Consider the following 18,092-nt stretch of genomic DNA (forward strand, 5'->3'; position numbering starts at 1 on the left):
GACGTTCGTTAATCGATCCGTTGCCGAATAAGGTTTTCTGGAGGTCGGAGGTCGGAACGCGGACTACAACCAACACCCTGCGTCAGCTTATGGTGGACAGGCTTCTTAAACTGGTGTTAAATTTGGAAAAATATCAGCAGCCATCGACTTTCAATACCACAACGAAGTATACTGTACTTACTTGTAAATAACAAAATTCTACACGGATTGCTCATACAACGAATGCATCGGGCAGCTTCAACATGCCCATATTGCTCTCAAATAGAGACATTGGAGCATAAGTTTGCTGAATGCTCCAGAATAGAATAGCCAATGCTGGAGTACTCTTCTTCTTCTTCTTCTTCTTCTTTGGCACAACATCCGATGTCGGTCAAGGCCTTCCTGTTCTCACTAGTGAAGTGAGCTTGGCTTTCAGTGACTTATTGTTACCATAGCAGGATAGTCAGTCCTACGTATCGGGACACGGTCTATTCGGGACTTGAACCCATGACGGGCATGTTGTCACGTCGTACGAGTTGACGACTACCGACCGACCGGCTGGAGTACTCTACTACAAGCAATACGGTAGATAATTTACGACGATACCCTGACTTTCCAATCCCTTCTTTTGCCTTTTTAAACAACATTAATTCCAGCAAGAGGAATCCTATCCTAAGTCTGTTTGCAAAATACATCATCCATATTGTAGGAAACAAAAATGCTGTAAGCAATGTAGAATTCCTTAAATGTTCATTTTAAATCCTGTCAATCGATCCATACAAGTATTCCTAACGCCCTTTGTTTAAGATAGTGTTAAAGATGATTTAATGAGCATGTTTTATCAAACAGCCTCACAGTTACCCGAGATCCCCTACTATATAGTATTGACTATGGAGTTGTGTGGTGACGATAATTCAGAGAAGTACAAATGGTCTACAAACGGATTGTTCGTAAGGCCCAGAAAATGAAGTACAACTTTCATAACAATCATGTTTAATCCATGCATACTGATTTGAATTACGTCTATCTTCTAAGGCAATTTATTCATATTGACTTGAACTGTTATGTTTATTCAAACGATCATCGTTACTAATAAATCATCGCTGCGACAGCTACGACCGATTTAGCACCATTAAGGGAATTATCAATTTAAACACTGTTGAAAATATGTGTAGGTACAGACTATGTAAAAGAAATAAAACAAACACCAACCAAATCGTACAATGATTTCAAATGTTGGTTGATTATGTTTTTTTTTTTGTGTCTTTGTAAATAGTATAGTAATATGATCAAAAATTACGTTGCTATAAATAACATCAATTTTAATAATATATCAAAGTATGAAATATTGTAATAAGATATACCGGATGTTTAATCAAATGGTAACATATTCAAATGTATGTTTTATTTTACGAGCAACTGAAATAAACGAATACATACATCCCGCGCTGTGAAATGCCACTTCACCTTCATTCAGAGCTATTTAAGTAAGCTCACTTGTCGGAGCGATCACTTTATGCTATCTGTTTATCTGTCATCCTAACATCAACCGGATCAGTCTTCTTGCATATTTTCGTTAGAAAAGACGAAGATTTAGTGAAAGGCAGCAATTCATAAAAATGAATAATGTGTCGCAGTTACCAATCGTATTTATCATATTTTTAATAATGCTGCTTGTGATATCTATTCGTGGTACGAATCTCAGCAATATTCTTTACATAAGTGCCGTTGCATCGCCAAGTCACTTTCTTTGGTAAGTATTGAAAATATACGCCAAGCCAAATACTTATGAAATTTATATTTTAGGAGCCAACAATTTTCAACCATACTTGCCAGTAATGGTCACAACGTCACCTTATTGAACATCTATAAAGAGGGAAAACAAAATAATCTTCATTTTCTTAAACTAGATGGCGTTGACAATGCATTATCATTGGACCACTCTATAGATTATTTGGCTTTACATTCCATGTCTCCTTTAGAACTACTCTTATCATTTTTTGAGCTTGAATACATGGTTTGTGAATATTCAATTGCATCTAAACAATTTCTTAAGTTATTAAACTACCCAAAACACTTTACATTCAATCTTATTATACATGACCATCTGGCTGGTCCTTGTTTACTTCTTTTATTAGAGCGATTCAATTTCCCTCCGCTAATTATGGCTTCAGCTTCTAATATTCTTTCGAGTGTAGAGTGCATCATGGGGTCTCTTACGTACCCAGGTTTTATACCAAACTCTCTTCGTGATCCACCAGCAACATTTGGGTATCTGGATAGAATCTACAATTATATGTTAACAACCTATGAATTTTTATTTAAAAGGTACTACAGTGACCCTCTAGTTGACAGTTTGATTCAAAGACGTTTTCAAAATATAACATCAGTATCTCGCTTAGAATCTACCGCAGTGGTAGTACTAATGAACTCTATAACACTTTTAGAAACACCAGAACCTCGAATTTGGCGTGTTGTCAACGTCGGAGGGTTGCACATAACTGCTCCAAAAATGCTCCCAATGTTTTTATATCAACATGCAAATATAACATATGAAAAATGTGTACTTATATCGTTTGGAAGTAATCTAAAGCTTGACAGTTTAGATAACTTTATTGCACAGACCATAATTACTGTTGCACAACTTTTGCCAAACTTTATTTTTTTGTGGAAAGTGGATATACAAAAAACAGCAATTGAAGGACTTCTTCCAGCAAATGTAATAACTTCAGATTGGTTTCCTCAAAATGATATCTTAGGAAGTGGAATGGTTGATGTGTTGTTTACACATGGAGGGCTATTGACGATTCAAGAAGCAATGTGGTACGGTATACCTATGCTTGGTACTCCAAATTATGGTGATCAGTACCAAAATGTTCATCGCATAGAGAAACTGGGAATAGCCAAGAAGCTGTATCTAGAAGATTTAAACCCAGTATCATTAAAAGGCAATTTGCTTGCCATCATCTATAATGAAAGGTACGTGTATATCGTCGTTACAAAAGATTATTGTAATTTGTGTGATTATTATGTACTTTTCATTACTCATTAGGTACAAACAGAGAGCTACAGCAATCGCAAAAACCATTCGTGATGAACAAATAACACCTCAAAGAAAAGCTCTTTGGACGGTAGAATGGGTGTTAAGAAACTACGGAACCATCCAACTGTTAGATGATTTGAATGAAGTAGGATATATTGAAAAGAATTCTCTGGATGTATTGTCAACCCTGATAATTATATCTATATGTATAAATTTCCTGTTATTTCGTATTATACAGGTTTGTGTCAGTTTTATGACTGCTAGAGTTGTTAGAAAAAATAAGATGAAGAAAACACCTTAACACCACTGATAAGATCAAAAGCCATTTCCAAACAACGGTTAGAGTCGCTAGCAAATAGGGTAATTTGTCAATTGTTGCACACTGAAGGGATTGTTTGATTTCAATCAAAATATAAACTACAAAGGTGTTCACTGGGCAAATTAAACCTTAGTTAGTGAGGCATAATTCTTATTAATTTAGCAAAGAAATCCATTCGTTGTGATTGAAATCAGTCGAAAAACTTTCATCTGCGTTTAAAAAAACGAAAAGTGCACTTTAAAAAAAATAAAACAGTGGAATATGCTACAGAAATGCTCAATATTTAAGGAAAAATGCTGACTTTCATGTATGTGCATATATGTGGCTTTATGTGAATATTTAGCTACTGAAAATATAGTTACTCACTTAAGAAACGTCATCTAATCTTTTCAGCGTAGGTTTCAAAGTCCAAACAGGATTACAGGTCGACGCATAGCTCTTTTTGCACTAATGCAAAGATCTTGGATTTGACAGTTGCCTCGTTCATTTCTACACCCACACAAGCCCGAAGTGAAAGGGGTTTTAATTTTGTAGCTGTTTTTTTTTATTATTTAGGTGCTCTTTTCTTCTTTCTTAATTGAATAGAGTCAAGTATGTGTTCAAATGTGTTCTCTCAACAAAAAATCTTATCAAACATACTGGTTTGCTCAAAATTTACAGTTTTCTTTGCGTCGAATACTTCTGAATATCAAAGGTTTGTGGGTGTTTTTTTTCTGTGTATGGTACTCATCACAGGGCTTTCCAAGTCAGTTTCGAATTTAAACATTGTTATTCACGCTTGCAAAATGTTGTCGATGTGACATTTCATTTCCATCATAATAATTTTTAATTTCTACAGCATGATTTTCATCGCGGTTTTTAGCTAGATTGAGTTTGACAGTTATTTGTTATGTGTTGAAAATTATGTGTTGATACTTGGATGCGATGAATAACAATGTTTACTTTCGAAACTGACTTGAAAACCCCTATAATACAGGGGTTTCCAATTCACTTTCGAATGTGCACATAATAATATATGTTTTTCAACAGCTGTCAAATGGTGTATTCGTTCCATAATGAAATTTAAGTTTTTATACATGATTTTCAACACATCCCAAAGAACTGTCAAACTCAATCCAACTTGAGATGTGATCAAAATCATGCTGATGAAATTAGAAATTATCATGATGGAAATGAAATATCAGAGTGATATGGATCTTGCACGCGGTGAATAACTACGTTCACATTCGAAACTGACTTGGAAAACCATGCAAATAACTACAGGTCGGTCCGTCCAGTGTACTTCCACAAATTTGGTAGGCACAAATTTGACAGCCAGGCAATCCAAAGTTTCATACAAAGTCCTTAAATACCATAGCTCTCTATGTGTCAATCTCCATAGAAATCTCTATCCATCATGGCTACCAAAAACAGAGCTAAGAACCCACTTGAAGTGTATCTAGCTATCTTCAGTTAGACCCATTCGTCACTCTTGGTCGTCTTGGAGGTGTGTATGACTAGATGGGATCTTCTAACTGTGCGGCCACAAAGAGTGAACTATACAGCGAAATGAGCTATTTGTCAGGTATGGCTAATAGTGTTATTACATTTGTAAAATTGAATTGAAATCTGCATGAAAAGAAGTTATCATGGCTCAAAAAATAAATTCGGATAGCCCTATGTAAATTCTGTAACGAGTGAAATTCAACTATAAGAATATTGAACCTAATGTAAACAAGACTTCATATAAAAAGGTAGAACAAAAATATATATGCTTTCAACGTATTAATAATCTTTTAAATTGTTCAAAGAGAAAACATGTATCAAATTCTATTTCTGCCCTTTAGAACTCATCATACCCTCAAACATTCACTATTACATCAGGCATAAATACTATTCCAGTAAACTTATGAACCAATCTACAATTTCCGTGCAGTGACTAGACCGATTTATTATTTAAATTATTTTTACAATTCACAATTAAAATTTGTATCGAAAGGGTTCTTAAATGTCAAACTGCTTGTAACGAACTTTTGGCTACTTGTCAAATTGTTCTACATTACCGTATTAATACACGATGCGCAATCTCAGATTGCGCATACAGCAATTATCCGCAGTACGCGATACTCGATATACGCGAATTCGCAGTACGCGATTCCTCTAAATTTGACAGCTCCATGTGTTGTTTGCAAATATTTTAATTTTTTGAAATATGTTATGCTCTTTTTGAATTTCTTTAATGTTCTTAATGCATTTTTCATTAAATTTGTGCAAAACTCTGTGGCGATATTTTCAACCCTCGAACCGGTAGTGTAAACTATTTTTCCATAGGAATCCGCTATACGCGAAAACTCGAGATACGCTATTGCGCTCGGTCCCGTACGATAGCGTATATCGGATAATGACTGTATATTCGTTTTATCAAAACATGTGTCATTTCGCGTAGCCAACCCTGAGCTATAAAGGTCATTTCCATACAATTTCAGATTGGGCCAAGATTGCGCATAAATTTTCAAGATTATATGTCCGAGATATATAATTTTTTTTTGACAGCTAAATATATCAAACCGATCCGTTTGACAGATAAATATATGCGCAATCTGAGATTGCGCATCGTTTATTGATACGGTTACGAAACCTCGTTCCGGCACAGTCCTTGATTTATACGGACGTCACACGAAGCGTAAACTTCGGCGTTAACTGGATTTACGCCATACAACGCTATAATCTTTTGACAGGAAGTTTACGCTCTGCCATACAAATCAATCGTAAACTTTTTGAGTTTACGCCTCGTGTGACGTCCGTATATTAGAACATTTACAATTCATCTTACCCGGCGCTCTAGCACCAATCGAACTCGACATCGAACATGAAAAATGTATGGGATTTGACATGTTTGTCTTGTTTGTTTGTTCGTGTCTGACAGTGCACCTCCATATGATTATCCTTTAAGTTGGCAACCGGATACCCGGGTATTTTTTCAACTTCGAACTGCAATAACTTTTGATTCATTGCTTTTATTGACCTGAAATTTTCCGTAGCCTCTCAACTTTTAATTTATGATTTTTTGGTGCATAAGTTGTAATTTTAAATAGCCTGTAAGTATTTTATTTTGAATTTTTTTAACTTTACCACGTAAGTTGGCAACCAGCATACCCGGGTATTCCATACATTTTGTATGGAGAATGACGTTTCTCTTCTTCCTCTTTTCGTATTGTGCTTATTTTCGAGTCAAATTCAAGCGATTCAAAATTTCAATTTGACCGTTATTTTTATAATAAAATGAAAAAAACTTAATGAATAAATAAAATAGAAGAGAATATATGGTCGGCATTACTTGCTTACAGCATTAAAATATAGAAAGCATTGTTTGCCTATGAAAATCGTTAATTTTTTGCATCAAAACGTGTGGAATACCCGGGTATGCCGGTTGCCCACTTACGTGTGTAAATCTGGTTGCCAACTCTACGGTTATAAGGGTTTGTTCGAGTCGGATGTCGTGTTCGATTGGCCTTACCGTATTAATACACGATGCGCAATCTCAGATTGCGCATATATTCGTTTTATCAAAATATATGTCATTTCCCGTAGCCAACCCTGAGCTATAAACGTCATTTCCATACAATTTCAGATTGCGCCAAGATTGCGCATAAATTTTCAAGATTATATGTCCGAGATATATAATTTTTTTTGACAGATAAATATATCAAACCGACCCGTTTGACAGATAAATATGCGCAATCTGAGATTGCGCATCGTCTATTGCTACGGTTACCCCAAGCTCCCGACCACGCTGGTTTTCGCTGGTCTTTTCGGGGATAATTCGTTAACGAATTATCCCCGAAAAGACCAACGAAATACAGATCATTTTCGGGGATAGTGACACACGTGAAAGATGAACCCATGCAAAAAAGAGCTAAAAATAGAAATGAACATTCGGATTCACTCCCTCCACTCATGATCATGCTTCATCCTTGATGCTACCAACCACATCGCTAGTTCTACTTCGAATCACTTTGCCAGTTGCGCCACCATATTATTATTCATTATCGTGCTATTTACTGGTTTGTTTGTATGAAGGGGTACTGATACTGAATTAAAAGAAATAAATAAAACAATAAAAATAACAGATTAACTATTAAACACGCATTTCTAACAATGAGTAAATGGGTTTGAAGTTATTGGAGCTGGATGTTTTAAAAATTAAATAAAAATTTAAATCATAAAAAAAAAACAAAAATGGAATTGAACTCAGTCGACCATGTACAAACATTACACCATTAACATTTGACCATAACTAGTTCATGAACATGAATTGTTATCTATCACTTTTAAACCCTTCAAATATAGTACATGAACAAAGAGATGTGTAAAAGTTCATCGATGCGTGTGAGAGAGTAGGGCTGATGAATAGAAAGAGATGGCATGAGTTTGTGTTCATTATCCCCGAAAAATTTCGCTTGGGTGTGAAGCGCAATGTACATTAAGGAAACCAGGTGAAGTAATCTCGAGCATTTTGACAATTCGTCACTTGACATAAGGTCCCCAGGATTAAAACAATTGTTGACGTTCTTTTTACTTGTTTCTGTATTTTATCTACAACATTTAGTCAATTTAATATACTAGTATTAAATAAGTTTAAATAGGTTGGCTATGTGAATTCTTAATTAACATTAAAACATAGATTGAACATTAGTATTGTATTATGTAACTATAAAAATCAGTGTTATTATATGAATAGATAGTAGTTCACTGTGTTTCCGACTTATTTATGCATAACCACTAAAAAATGTTTTATTTTACATATATTCATATGCATTCCTCATTATCTACAAGAAGCAAGGACGATTCGAGTGCAGTTGGTACACTTACTTATTTAATATCTGATTTCGTGACGAATATCCCATGAGCTGCTTGTTAACGGGACTAATTTTTCGCATCAATACAAATACAAAAATGCACTTAATATCCAAGAAATCTGTTCTATTTACTATACTTTGTGTGCGTAAACCAAAGGGTAACGGTATTTAAAATAATGTGAGGTTTCTCAACTATGCGACCCCCCCTTTTCTACCTCTTGGTATCTTTAATGCACCTTGAGTAGAACATCGATTATTCAGGCACAGATCAACCGGGAGGCGACTTAACCGTGCGCATGAATTTAACAGATATTCAATCGTGGCGAACATTTGCGGCAATAGACAAGTTGATGTACAGTTTTTAGTCTTTCTCTCTCTCTCTCTCTCTCTCTCTCTCTCTCTCTCTCTCTCTCTCTCTCTCTCTCTCTCTCTCTCTCTCTCTCTCGCTCGCTCTCTCTATCTCTCTCTCTCGCTCGCTCTCTCTATCTCTCTCTCTTGTTGGTCTGCTCACGATAGAGCACGTCGATGTGACAGTGCCCGGTCAACAATCATTCTTCAGGATGCTGGAACCCATCTAGTGTTGGCCGTTCCGGTCCGAACCTAGTAAAAAAGTTCCGTTCTTCATGTAGGCCGTTCCGTTCCGATCCTTTATACAAAATCGTTCCGTTCCGTTCATTCCGTTCCGATCCTTTATACAAAATCGTTCCGTTCCGTTCATTCCGTTCTTTCCGTTCATTCCGCTCCGTTCCGTTCATTCCGTTCATTCCGTTCCGTTCCGTTCATTTAGTTCTTTCCGTTCATTCCGTTCTTTCCGTTCATTCTGTTCCGTTCAATACGTTCTTTCCGTTCACTCCGTTGCGGTCTTTGCCGCTTCAATATTGTCAGCAAGGTGCTATCGTTCGTGCGTTCCGTTCTTTAAAAAAACCGGCTTTGTCCGGCTGTTGCTTGCTGCATGCAAGATAACTGTTCACTCTTTCTCGCACACAGTATGTGTTGCCTGTGCACTCTCCCATGCTCACAGGAATATTCATCGCACTTCGTCGCGTATCGTTTATAAAAATCGTGATAAGCGAAACCAAAATATGTTATTTGGTGTTATGGTGTTATTTGTAACATCTATTATACTTTTTGTTATAATTTAGCGTATCCTAACCAGACAAACAATTATTATAAAATGTAAATCTGTACTCATATGGCAGAACGGGTTGGAAGAGATGTATTTTAATATGCGATTATGAACAACGAAAAATAAAATGTATTTATTTTTTATGCCACGATATCCGCTTGATCTTGGCACTCGGCATGATTCCAATATTTAGCCATTCGATTCGAAGCATTCTGTTCCATTCGACAACCGTTTGAGTGCCGTTATGTTGTAAACGATTTATGTGAAAAAAAAACTATTTGTTGTAAGTAGTAAGTGAACTTAAAATAATTAGTCAATCTCGTGATACAATCGTCAACTCCTACCGCTCAATAACATCGGCATGGGTAAAAGCCTCGAATGGATCGTGCCCCCATACGCTGGGATGATTATCCTGCTATGGGCATTTAAGTTACTGATAGCCAAGCCTATTAGTGGTACAGGAAGGCTTTGACCGAAAATGGTCGTCGCATCTAAAAAGTTAAAAAATACTAGATAATAAATGCATGCTTTATTAGCACAGCTGGTACAGCTTACTGGATATAGGTTGAACCCATTTGGATTTGGTGATTTCAGAATGATGATTTAGATTTAAGAAACGCCTTTTCATATCCTGTCTCAAGTAACACCTCCCACCCCCCCCCCCCCCCCCCCCCCCCCCCCGTTGACAGTTTGGCTTGACAGTGACAGCTCTGGGTCGGTTCATTTGCACCCCAGGTTCACGTTCCGTTCTTTTTGAAAAATGAACTAGTTCCGTTCCGTTCCTTTTTTTAACGAAATTCCCAACACTAAACCCATCCATGCAGACACCCGATATCCGTCAGGTCTCTTTTCCTGGTCCAGCCATCGAGTTCGCTGTGCTCCCCTGCGCCTTATGCCGAACTGGGGGTCGCTGTTGTACACGTTCTTGGTGGGGCATGAGTCCGGCATCCTCATGACATGCCCCAGCCATCGTATCCTACCAGCCTTCAAACCCAGCTTGGTAGCTGCCGACAAAATTTGTAGCAAGGGGCGCATGTCTGCAGAACAGGATCTGGGACAGTATCTTGTAGGCGGCATTAAGGATCGTTATGGCTCGAAAATTCGAGGAATCCAACCTATCGCCCTTTTTGTAGACTGGGTGGATAACACCCAGCTTCTACTCCTCCGGAAGTTTCTCCTGCTCCCAGATTATCACGATCAGCTGATGCATTTCGACGGTAAGCCTCTCCGGCCCCATCTTGAAGAGCTCGGCCGCCGGTCCATCACTGCCAGCAGACTTATTGCTCTTAAACTGCTTGAAGGCGCTGGCAATATCATCCAGAGATGGCGGGGTCACCTCGTCGTCTGCGCCAATGCTGTGGTGTTGTTACTGCTGTGCTGCTGCTGTGGTGGTTGCCTTGTTCTGCCACTTGCGCAAGCCTCTCTAGCCTCTGCTCCATTCAAGTGTCCTACAAAGTAGCGATTTCATCTTTCGATCACCTCCCGCTCGTCTGTTAGCAGATTTCCTTCCGCACCCCAGCACATTGCGTTTTTAGGAGCAAACCCGCTCCGTGCCACCTTCAATCTCTTGTAGAACAGCCGGGTGTCCCCCGACTGGGCTAGCTGCTCTAGCACCTGTTCATCTGACTCTTCAAAACGGCACTGTTTGGCCTGGAAGAGCAGGGTTTGCTGTTTCCTCTGTCGTCTGTAGTTCTCCACGTTCTGACACGTTTCATGCCGTAGCATGCGGGCGCTCTGCATTCTTCTCGGATAGTGCTCGTCTGCACTCTTCGTCGAATCATTCCTTTTTCTCTACGAGGTAAGCGGCGATATTGTTGTCGGCCGAAAGAGCTTCCCCGAGCGCTGTCGCATTGTCGATAATAGCCGAGAAGTGCCTTCCGTCAATCAGAACGTCGAACGGTCGATTTGGGACTTTGAATTACGGCTAGGAATTATTTTTTTAGTCTAGTATCTCGTATCTAGTAACTGGTGATATTATCGAACTTCAGTGTAATCGAACCGAACAAAAGTTATTGATTGAAAACTCTGATTGATTCTGCTAATGGAGGATTTTACTTTCTAGCTGTTTTGTATGGAGTTTGACAGTTGACAGCTGGAATCATGTTAACACTCTATACAAAATCACGTGCAAAACCATCCTCAAATTTACAGCCGAGATGATTTCAGCCTGAAAAATATGTAAACAAACGCCGATTCGTCACAAGCTCGATCAGGTTAGCTCAAGAAGGATTGAATTTTTATACTGAAGCATACATATTTTGCCAAGAAAGGTGGAACAAGAAACATATTTGAATCGTCATTTTAAAATGTACTATAGTATTATAACTCACTTCAAACATAAAAAGCGCAGTTCTCAAATGGATACATCCTGGATGATGACAATTGGTGCAGTGACAGGCTGAAATTTCAGCTCGTTGGCTGGAAATAGGAAAGGCATGTATAGTGGACATTAGTTAGTGCACCGTTGTGATGTGTATAGTTTAGTCTCTGTTGGAGCGGCATACCGTACATGTTTAATGCTTTTAAAATAAATATAAGATAGTCCTCAACATTACAGATGACCATTTCGGTACTTTAAAGTGAACGTGAATGTCGTTCACCCCAATGAACAAGAATGTGATTTCGGTACTTTTGTTTCGTACCGTGATTTCGGTAAGGCCCACCGTTAGATTCACCACTGCTTATAGAGTTTGTCGGTACACTATTCGAATCGGTAATCTATTAATCGATACACTATTCGAAAATCGGTAGAACTACAATATTGACCATCTATCATTTGAATCGCTATCGCTAGAACGGTTGGGGCAGTTTAAAATTCACCATTTCTTGGATTTGCATTAATGGTGGGAGCTCGGCTTCGGACTTACGCTATTCCAATTCCGTGGTCAGAATCAATCCCGGAGCCGATTTCGATACTGGAGTCGATTCCAATTCCGGAGCAGATTCCGGAGCCAACTCCAGAGTCGATTCCGTAGAAGATTACGGAATCGATCGTGATTGAAATTGGCCCTGGAATCAGAATCGGCTCCAGAATCTGGGAATTGACCTGTAAATCGCAATTTACCCCGGTAAAGGAATCAGGATTGACTCCAGAAATAGAATTAGATCCGGAATGATAATCAGTTCTTGAATTGAAAAAAGAAATTTCAGAAATGAAATCAGTCTGGGAATCGCCATGAGAATGGATCGTTTACAAGTAAGTTTTGTTTCTTTTCGGCTATCAATACGGACCATCACGGACCATACGGATCATCATTGGACCCAAATGGCTATGCTTATTGTTACGTCCGTATGTGATATGGCCGGAGGCGAACAGTACACACTCGAACATATATAAAATTATATTGTTCTAACTTAAAACGAATGCTTTATTTCTAAGACGAGTATACGCCGCGCTGTCCCGATGCGAAGTGTCCGTGCTCTTCGCGCAGCAGCCGAACGATCCATCCCGACCGATCGCTCTCAGGCGCTCACGGCTCGTCAACTGCAGTAAGAGCGGCTTACTGCAGAGAGAGCACGCGAGCAGCTGGCTGCATTCTTTCATCTAACATCTCCCCCTCTTTTTAAAACCGACGGTACACGTCGATCCGACTGGGCGGTTTTCTAACTCTAGAAGACCGTCGTGGCACCTGGGCCGAAGCACACGATGGAACAGGTCGTGTCGTCGGGCGTGTGTATGTCGCTGGCGATGTAGCGGGAACATAAGGACCGTTGGTCTCGGATGACGGCTGATGAGGGGTCACAGAGATGTCCACATGCTCGGGGTCGACTGGCTGTGGTGGTATGCGGGACGTGCCAGTAGATGGTTGCGGTGTTAGCTGCCAGGTATCCAACAAAACATCTATCGGCAGCTTACGATGGGTGACCGAAGCCGGAACGTGATGTTGCCTCTCGTAGAGCTTACGTATCTGGTTAATATGAGATCTAAACATTTTCTGATCATCCGTTCCAATCATATACATGACATGACCTATTTGCTTAACAATAGGTCATGTCATGTATATGACATGCTTCGCTTGAAAGTGTCCACAAATCTTTCAGCTTGCCCGTTAGATTGCGGATGGTAGGGGGCTGTTGTGATGTGTCCGATGCCATTGCGGTCGCAGAATAGTCCGAACTCCTCGCTGGTGAACTGCGTACCGTTGTCCGATACCAACGTTTTCGGGATTCCAAAACGAGCGAAAAGTGAGCGTAACATGGCTATAGTAGCTTTCGCTGTAACGTTACTGGTACGGATTATTTCGGGCCATTTAGAAAACGAATCTGCGACAATTAAGTAATAATCACCGTCTAGTCGGCCCGCAAAATCGACGTGTAAACGTTGCCATGGGCCTGCTGCCCTCGGCCATGGTACCGGAGCGGAATGTGCGGGTGAGCTGCTTGACATGGGTGACATGTCTTCACCCATTCCTCGATGTCAGTATCTATTGTAGGCCAATAAAAGAAACTCCTAGCTAACGCTTTCATCCGCTGCACGCCTGGATGGCCCTGATGCACCTGCTGAAGACATTTTTGCTGCAGCTTTTTGGGGATTACCACCCTCTCACCGAAATGAATGCAATTCTCTACGGTTGTTAGTGCATTTTTCCTGACATTAAAACGAGCAAGCTCATCCGTAAACGTTGCGTTTCTGGGCCAGCCTTCGCTGATGTAAACTGACACCTTTTTCAGAAGTGGGTCTCGTTTTGTTTCTCTGGCGAGATCAGCAAAGTTCAGCGGTAGTGAATCAAGCGCACTTATTGCCACTGATTTAACGTCTTCTTCCAAGTTTACGCTTGCTATAACACAGTCTTCGTCTGGCTTGGTGTGCGTGTTAATGAGTCGAGAGAGCAAATCAGCATTTCCGAAATCGTCGGTGCGCACGTACTCCATGTTAAAATCGTAGGCCAGCAAAGTAAGCGCGAAACGCTGAAGGCGGTTAGCAGTAAATGTCGGGATGCCCTTTTTCGATCCAAATATATGCAGCAGAGGTCGATGATCTGTCTGAAGCGTAAAATGCCTACCGAAAATCATTTTGTGGAACTTTTTTACTGCATAAATGATCGCCAGCCCTTCTCGATCGATCTGGCTATACCGACGTTCTGCCTCAGTAAGGGCACAAGAAGCGTGTTGTACTACACGTCTAAGGCCATTGGGGTACAAATGGCTTATAGTTGCTCCAAGGCCAATTGATGATGCGTCCGCTGAGACCACAATCTTTTCTTGCGGATCGTAGTGAGCCAATTGTAAGTCTGACGACAAAATTGTCTTAAATTCTCTGAAAACCCTTTTACATTCCGACGACCAATGAAATGGAGTATTTGCCTTGGGTAAATTATCAAAAGGATGCCTTAACTTTCTCATGTCTGGTATAAACTTCCCGTAGAAGTTGATTGCACCCAAAAAAAGATCTAACACCGTCGACATCTGTTGGTTCAGCAAGATTTTTGATAACCTGGATTTTTGCAGGATCAGGCCTTGGTCCACGACGATCAATTACATGCCCGAGATATGTTATTTGCTGCATTTTGAATGCGCATTTATCAACACGAAGTGTGAATCCAAAGTCTTGAATGCGTTGGAATACTTTGGCTAAAATCTCGTCGTGCTCTTTTTCTGAAGTGCCCCCGACAATAATGTCATCCAGGTATCCAGAAACGTTATTTAGACCGGCTAACATTTTGTCCATGATCATCTGGAACGTAGCTGGAGCGACCTTAACTTCTGGTGGAAGGCGGTTATAATGATATAACCCGCGATGCGTATTTATCGTAAGTAGTGGGCGGTACTGCGGCTCGACTTCCACCTGCAGAAAAGCATCGGTTAGGTCTATCTTGCTGAAAATTATTGAATTGGCCAACTTTGAAAATATATCATCCGGTAAAGGCAAAGGGTAATCATTTGGCTGTAGCACATCGTTGAGGCCAGTGGAGTAATCTCCACATATGCGAATGTCACCATTTGCTTTTTTGACTACAACGACCGGTGCTGCCCATTGTGAAAACTTCACTGGAGTTATTACTCCTATGGCTTGAAGTCGATCTAGCTCCCGGTCTACTGCTTCTTGTACGGCGTAAGCCACTGGTCGTTTAGGGCGAAACACAGGGCGACTATTTTCTTTTATAGCAAAAGAGACGTTTCCTTTCTTACAAAGTCCGGTTCCTTGGAATACTTTAGGAAAACGTTCTTGCCACGTTCTTTGCGACGTGAATTTAGTACCTCGTACTTGGCAGCAGAAATTATCTATTGGTAAAGACCAAAGAGCAAAAAGATCTATGAGGTCAGCACCTAAAAGCATTAAACGTGTCGGGGAAACAGTAATTGTAGCTTCTTTGGTCTGATTGCCTACACTGGCTTTGCATACAAATTCCCCGTCTAGTGCCAAATTAGTGCCAGAAGCTGATCGTGCAACCACTGCTGGTGGTGATAATGTCGGACTGCCAATCTTTTTCCAGGCTTCACGATCAATGACTGTGATGTCAGATGCCGTAACAAGCTGCAGACGGACGGGCGTGCCACTCATCGCAATAGTGACATATCTGCGACGTTGCTGAACACTATGCACGTTCACCGTAACCACTCTGGTCTGCGTTTTACCTTGCTTTTTATATTTCGGCTTATTATATTTCTGGCAATTTGCTGTCTTGCAGAAACCCTCTTTGTGTCCCATTCTGGAACAGATCGTACATTGGTGCGCAGGTATCAATGCAGTCACGCACCCAGTGTGTACCTCCGCAGAGCCAACATGGTTTGCTGGGATTCGATTTTGAGGCATAATGAAACTTTTTCTGAGGGTAGGGCGTTTTCAGGTTCACTGCCAAAACTCGATCATTTCTCGGTGTCTCGATCATCGCACTGTCTTTTTTTAAATTGCTCAATCTACTGCATTCGGCAGCTAGCTGTTGCAACGTCATGCTATGGTCCTCTATTTTCGCCAGCAAGCGCGTTCGTATGTCTGCATCAGTCTCGTCCTTCATACCACAGACGAATAGCAAGCACTTGAAGTCCTCCTCGTTGAGCTTGCCGAGCTCGAATTCAACGGCCGCCTTGTTGATTCGACAGGCATAACTTAGATGGTCTTTGTTCCGCTTCTTAACTAACTGCAGGCATCTGAATCGCTTACTCAGCTGCGGTTCCTGGTAGTCGTAGAGGGTTGACAGCTTTTCCACCGTTTGCTCGAGCGAAAAATCGGACGGGCGGCTTGGCAGGATGAAGCTCAAATAACGGTCATGCTCGGCAGCTCCCAGTTTCCGCAGCAATAACTGGACTTTCGCAGCGTCGTCGATCCTAGCAGCATCTTTCTGGAACAAGTCTACGTAGCGTGAGTACCAGTTTTTGAACGTGATTCCCGTGTCCGTATCGAACCGGAACTCTGAAATATTTCGAGACAAGGAATCAATTATTTGTTCATGACTAAAACTGGTTGTTGCAGCGCCGTGACTTAGAAGGCGTTGCTGCAAAAACTCATTCAGGATCTGCTGTTGCTGGGCAATTTGCTGTTGAAGAAAATTTAACGTTTTCAGCATTAGGTCATCATGCTGCTCCAGAGGTTGCGCCTGCGATGGCGCGGGCGCCTGCGATGGCGCTGGAGTGAAAAACGATGGCGCTGGACCTGGCAGCGATGGCGACGGCGCGTATGAAGTTCCTTCCCGTCGTCCACTATACTGCTCCTGGGTTGAGAAAACTCCTTGCAGTAGGCCGCTTGGATGCGCGGCTTGGACAGGAACGGGAACACGGCCTTGCGATAATCGTCGTTGATCGGTATCTCCAAAAGGGTCAACAGAGTTCACTTCGTTCGTCTCCATCCTTCGACGTTTCCGACGCGGTGAAGGAATTTTAACACACGCACATACAATACGCGATCACACAATACGAATAGACGAACACGTTAAAAGGTCCCGATTGACACACGAAATAAAATGCACACGTTGAAATTGGGTTAAAAACACGCAAACTGGCAGTGTATTATAAAACTTTATCCTCGTCGCCACTGCTACGTCCGTATGTGATATGGCCGGAGGAGAACAGTACACACACGAACATACATAAAATTATATTGTTCTAACTTAAAACGAATGCTTTATTTCTAAGACGAGTATACGCCGCGCTGCCCCGATGCGAAGTGTCCGTGCTCTTCGCGCAGCAGCCGAACGATCCATCCCAACCGATCGCTCTCAGGCGCTCACGGCTCGTCAACTGCAGTAAGAGCGGCTTACTGCAGAGAGAGCACGCGAGCAGCTGGCTGCATTCTTTCATCTAACACTTATGGAGATGCCGGAACCCAGCCAATTCCGGATCTGATTTCGATTCCTATTATTCGGACCTACTACCCGCAATCGACTCCAGTAAACTTTGGAGATAGTCGGAATTGATTCCGACAAAAACTTCATTTTTCCCATCACTAGTTTGCATGTATTCATTTTGTGATATTTTTTTCGATTTGTATATTTGTATATGGGCCGGTCTGGTGGTACAGTCGTCAACTCGTACGACTTAACAACATGTCCGTCATGGGTTCAAGTCCTGAATAGACCGTGCCTCCATACGTAGAACTGACTATCCTGCTATGGTAATAAAAAGTCACTGAAAGCCAAGCTCACTTTCACTAGTGGGTACAGGGCAGGCCTTGACCGACAGCGGTTGTTGTGCCAAAGAAGAAGAAGAAGAATATTTGTATATTTATATATTTATTAAAATGATCGACGGACCTCATAAGCCCACTCGATATATGTAGGAGTACAATAGGAATATAACATATATAGTCACACGCTTTACACAACAATAACAAGGACGCTAAAGATTCAGGCG

At 40.8% G+C, this 18,092-nt stretch overlaps 2 protein-coding genes across 9 annotated transcripts in view; both read left to right on the forward strand.

The window, feature by feature from the left end:
- Nucleotides 1-18,092, forward strand: part of LOC121601096 (protein kinase C-binding protein NELL2-like) — a 120,002-nt gene that overhangs the window by 57,571 nt on the left and 44,339 nt on the right. The gene's annotated exons all lie outside the window — the stretch shown is intronic.
- Nucleotides 1,510-5,067, forward strand: LOC121601097 (UDP-glucuronosyltransferase 2B9-like). The gene is made up of 3 exons (XM_041929915.1): nt 1,510-1,732; nt 1,786-2,958; nt 3,032-5,067. The coding sequence occupies exons 1-3, from the start codon at nt 1,599-1,601 to the stop codon at nt 3,321-3,323; spliced, it is 1,599 nt and encodes a 532-aa protein (XP_041785849.1). The 5' UTR covers nt 1,510-1,598; the 3' UTR covers nt 3,324-5,067.

This window comes from Anopheles merus, unplaced genomic scaffold (genome assembly GCF_017562075.2).
Source record: "Anopheles merus strain MAF unplaced genomic scaffold, AmerM5.1 LNR4000026, whole genome shotgun sequence".
Classification (NCBI taxonomy): Eukaryota; Metazoa; Arthropoda; class Insecta; order Diptera; family Culicidae; genus Anopheles; species Anopheles merus.

Excerpts from the sequence above, each read along its gene's own strand:
- LOC121601097 (XM_041929915.1), top strand. The coding sequence starts at position 1,599 with ATGAATAATGTGTCGCAGTTACCAATCGTATTTATCATATTTTTAATA. Across the intron at positions 1,733-1,785 it reads TCGCCAAGTCACTTTCTTTG|GAGCCAACAATTTTCAACCA; the intron begins GTAAGTATTGAA and ends TTTATATTTTAG. Across the intron at positions 2,959-3,031 it reads GCCATCATCTATAATGAAAG|GTACAAACAGAGAGCTACAG; the intron begins GTACGTGTATAT and ends ATTACTCATTAG.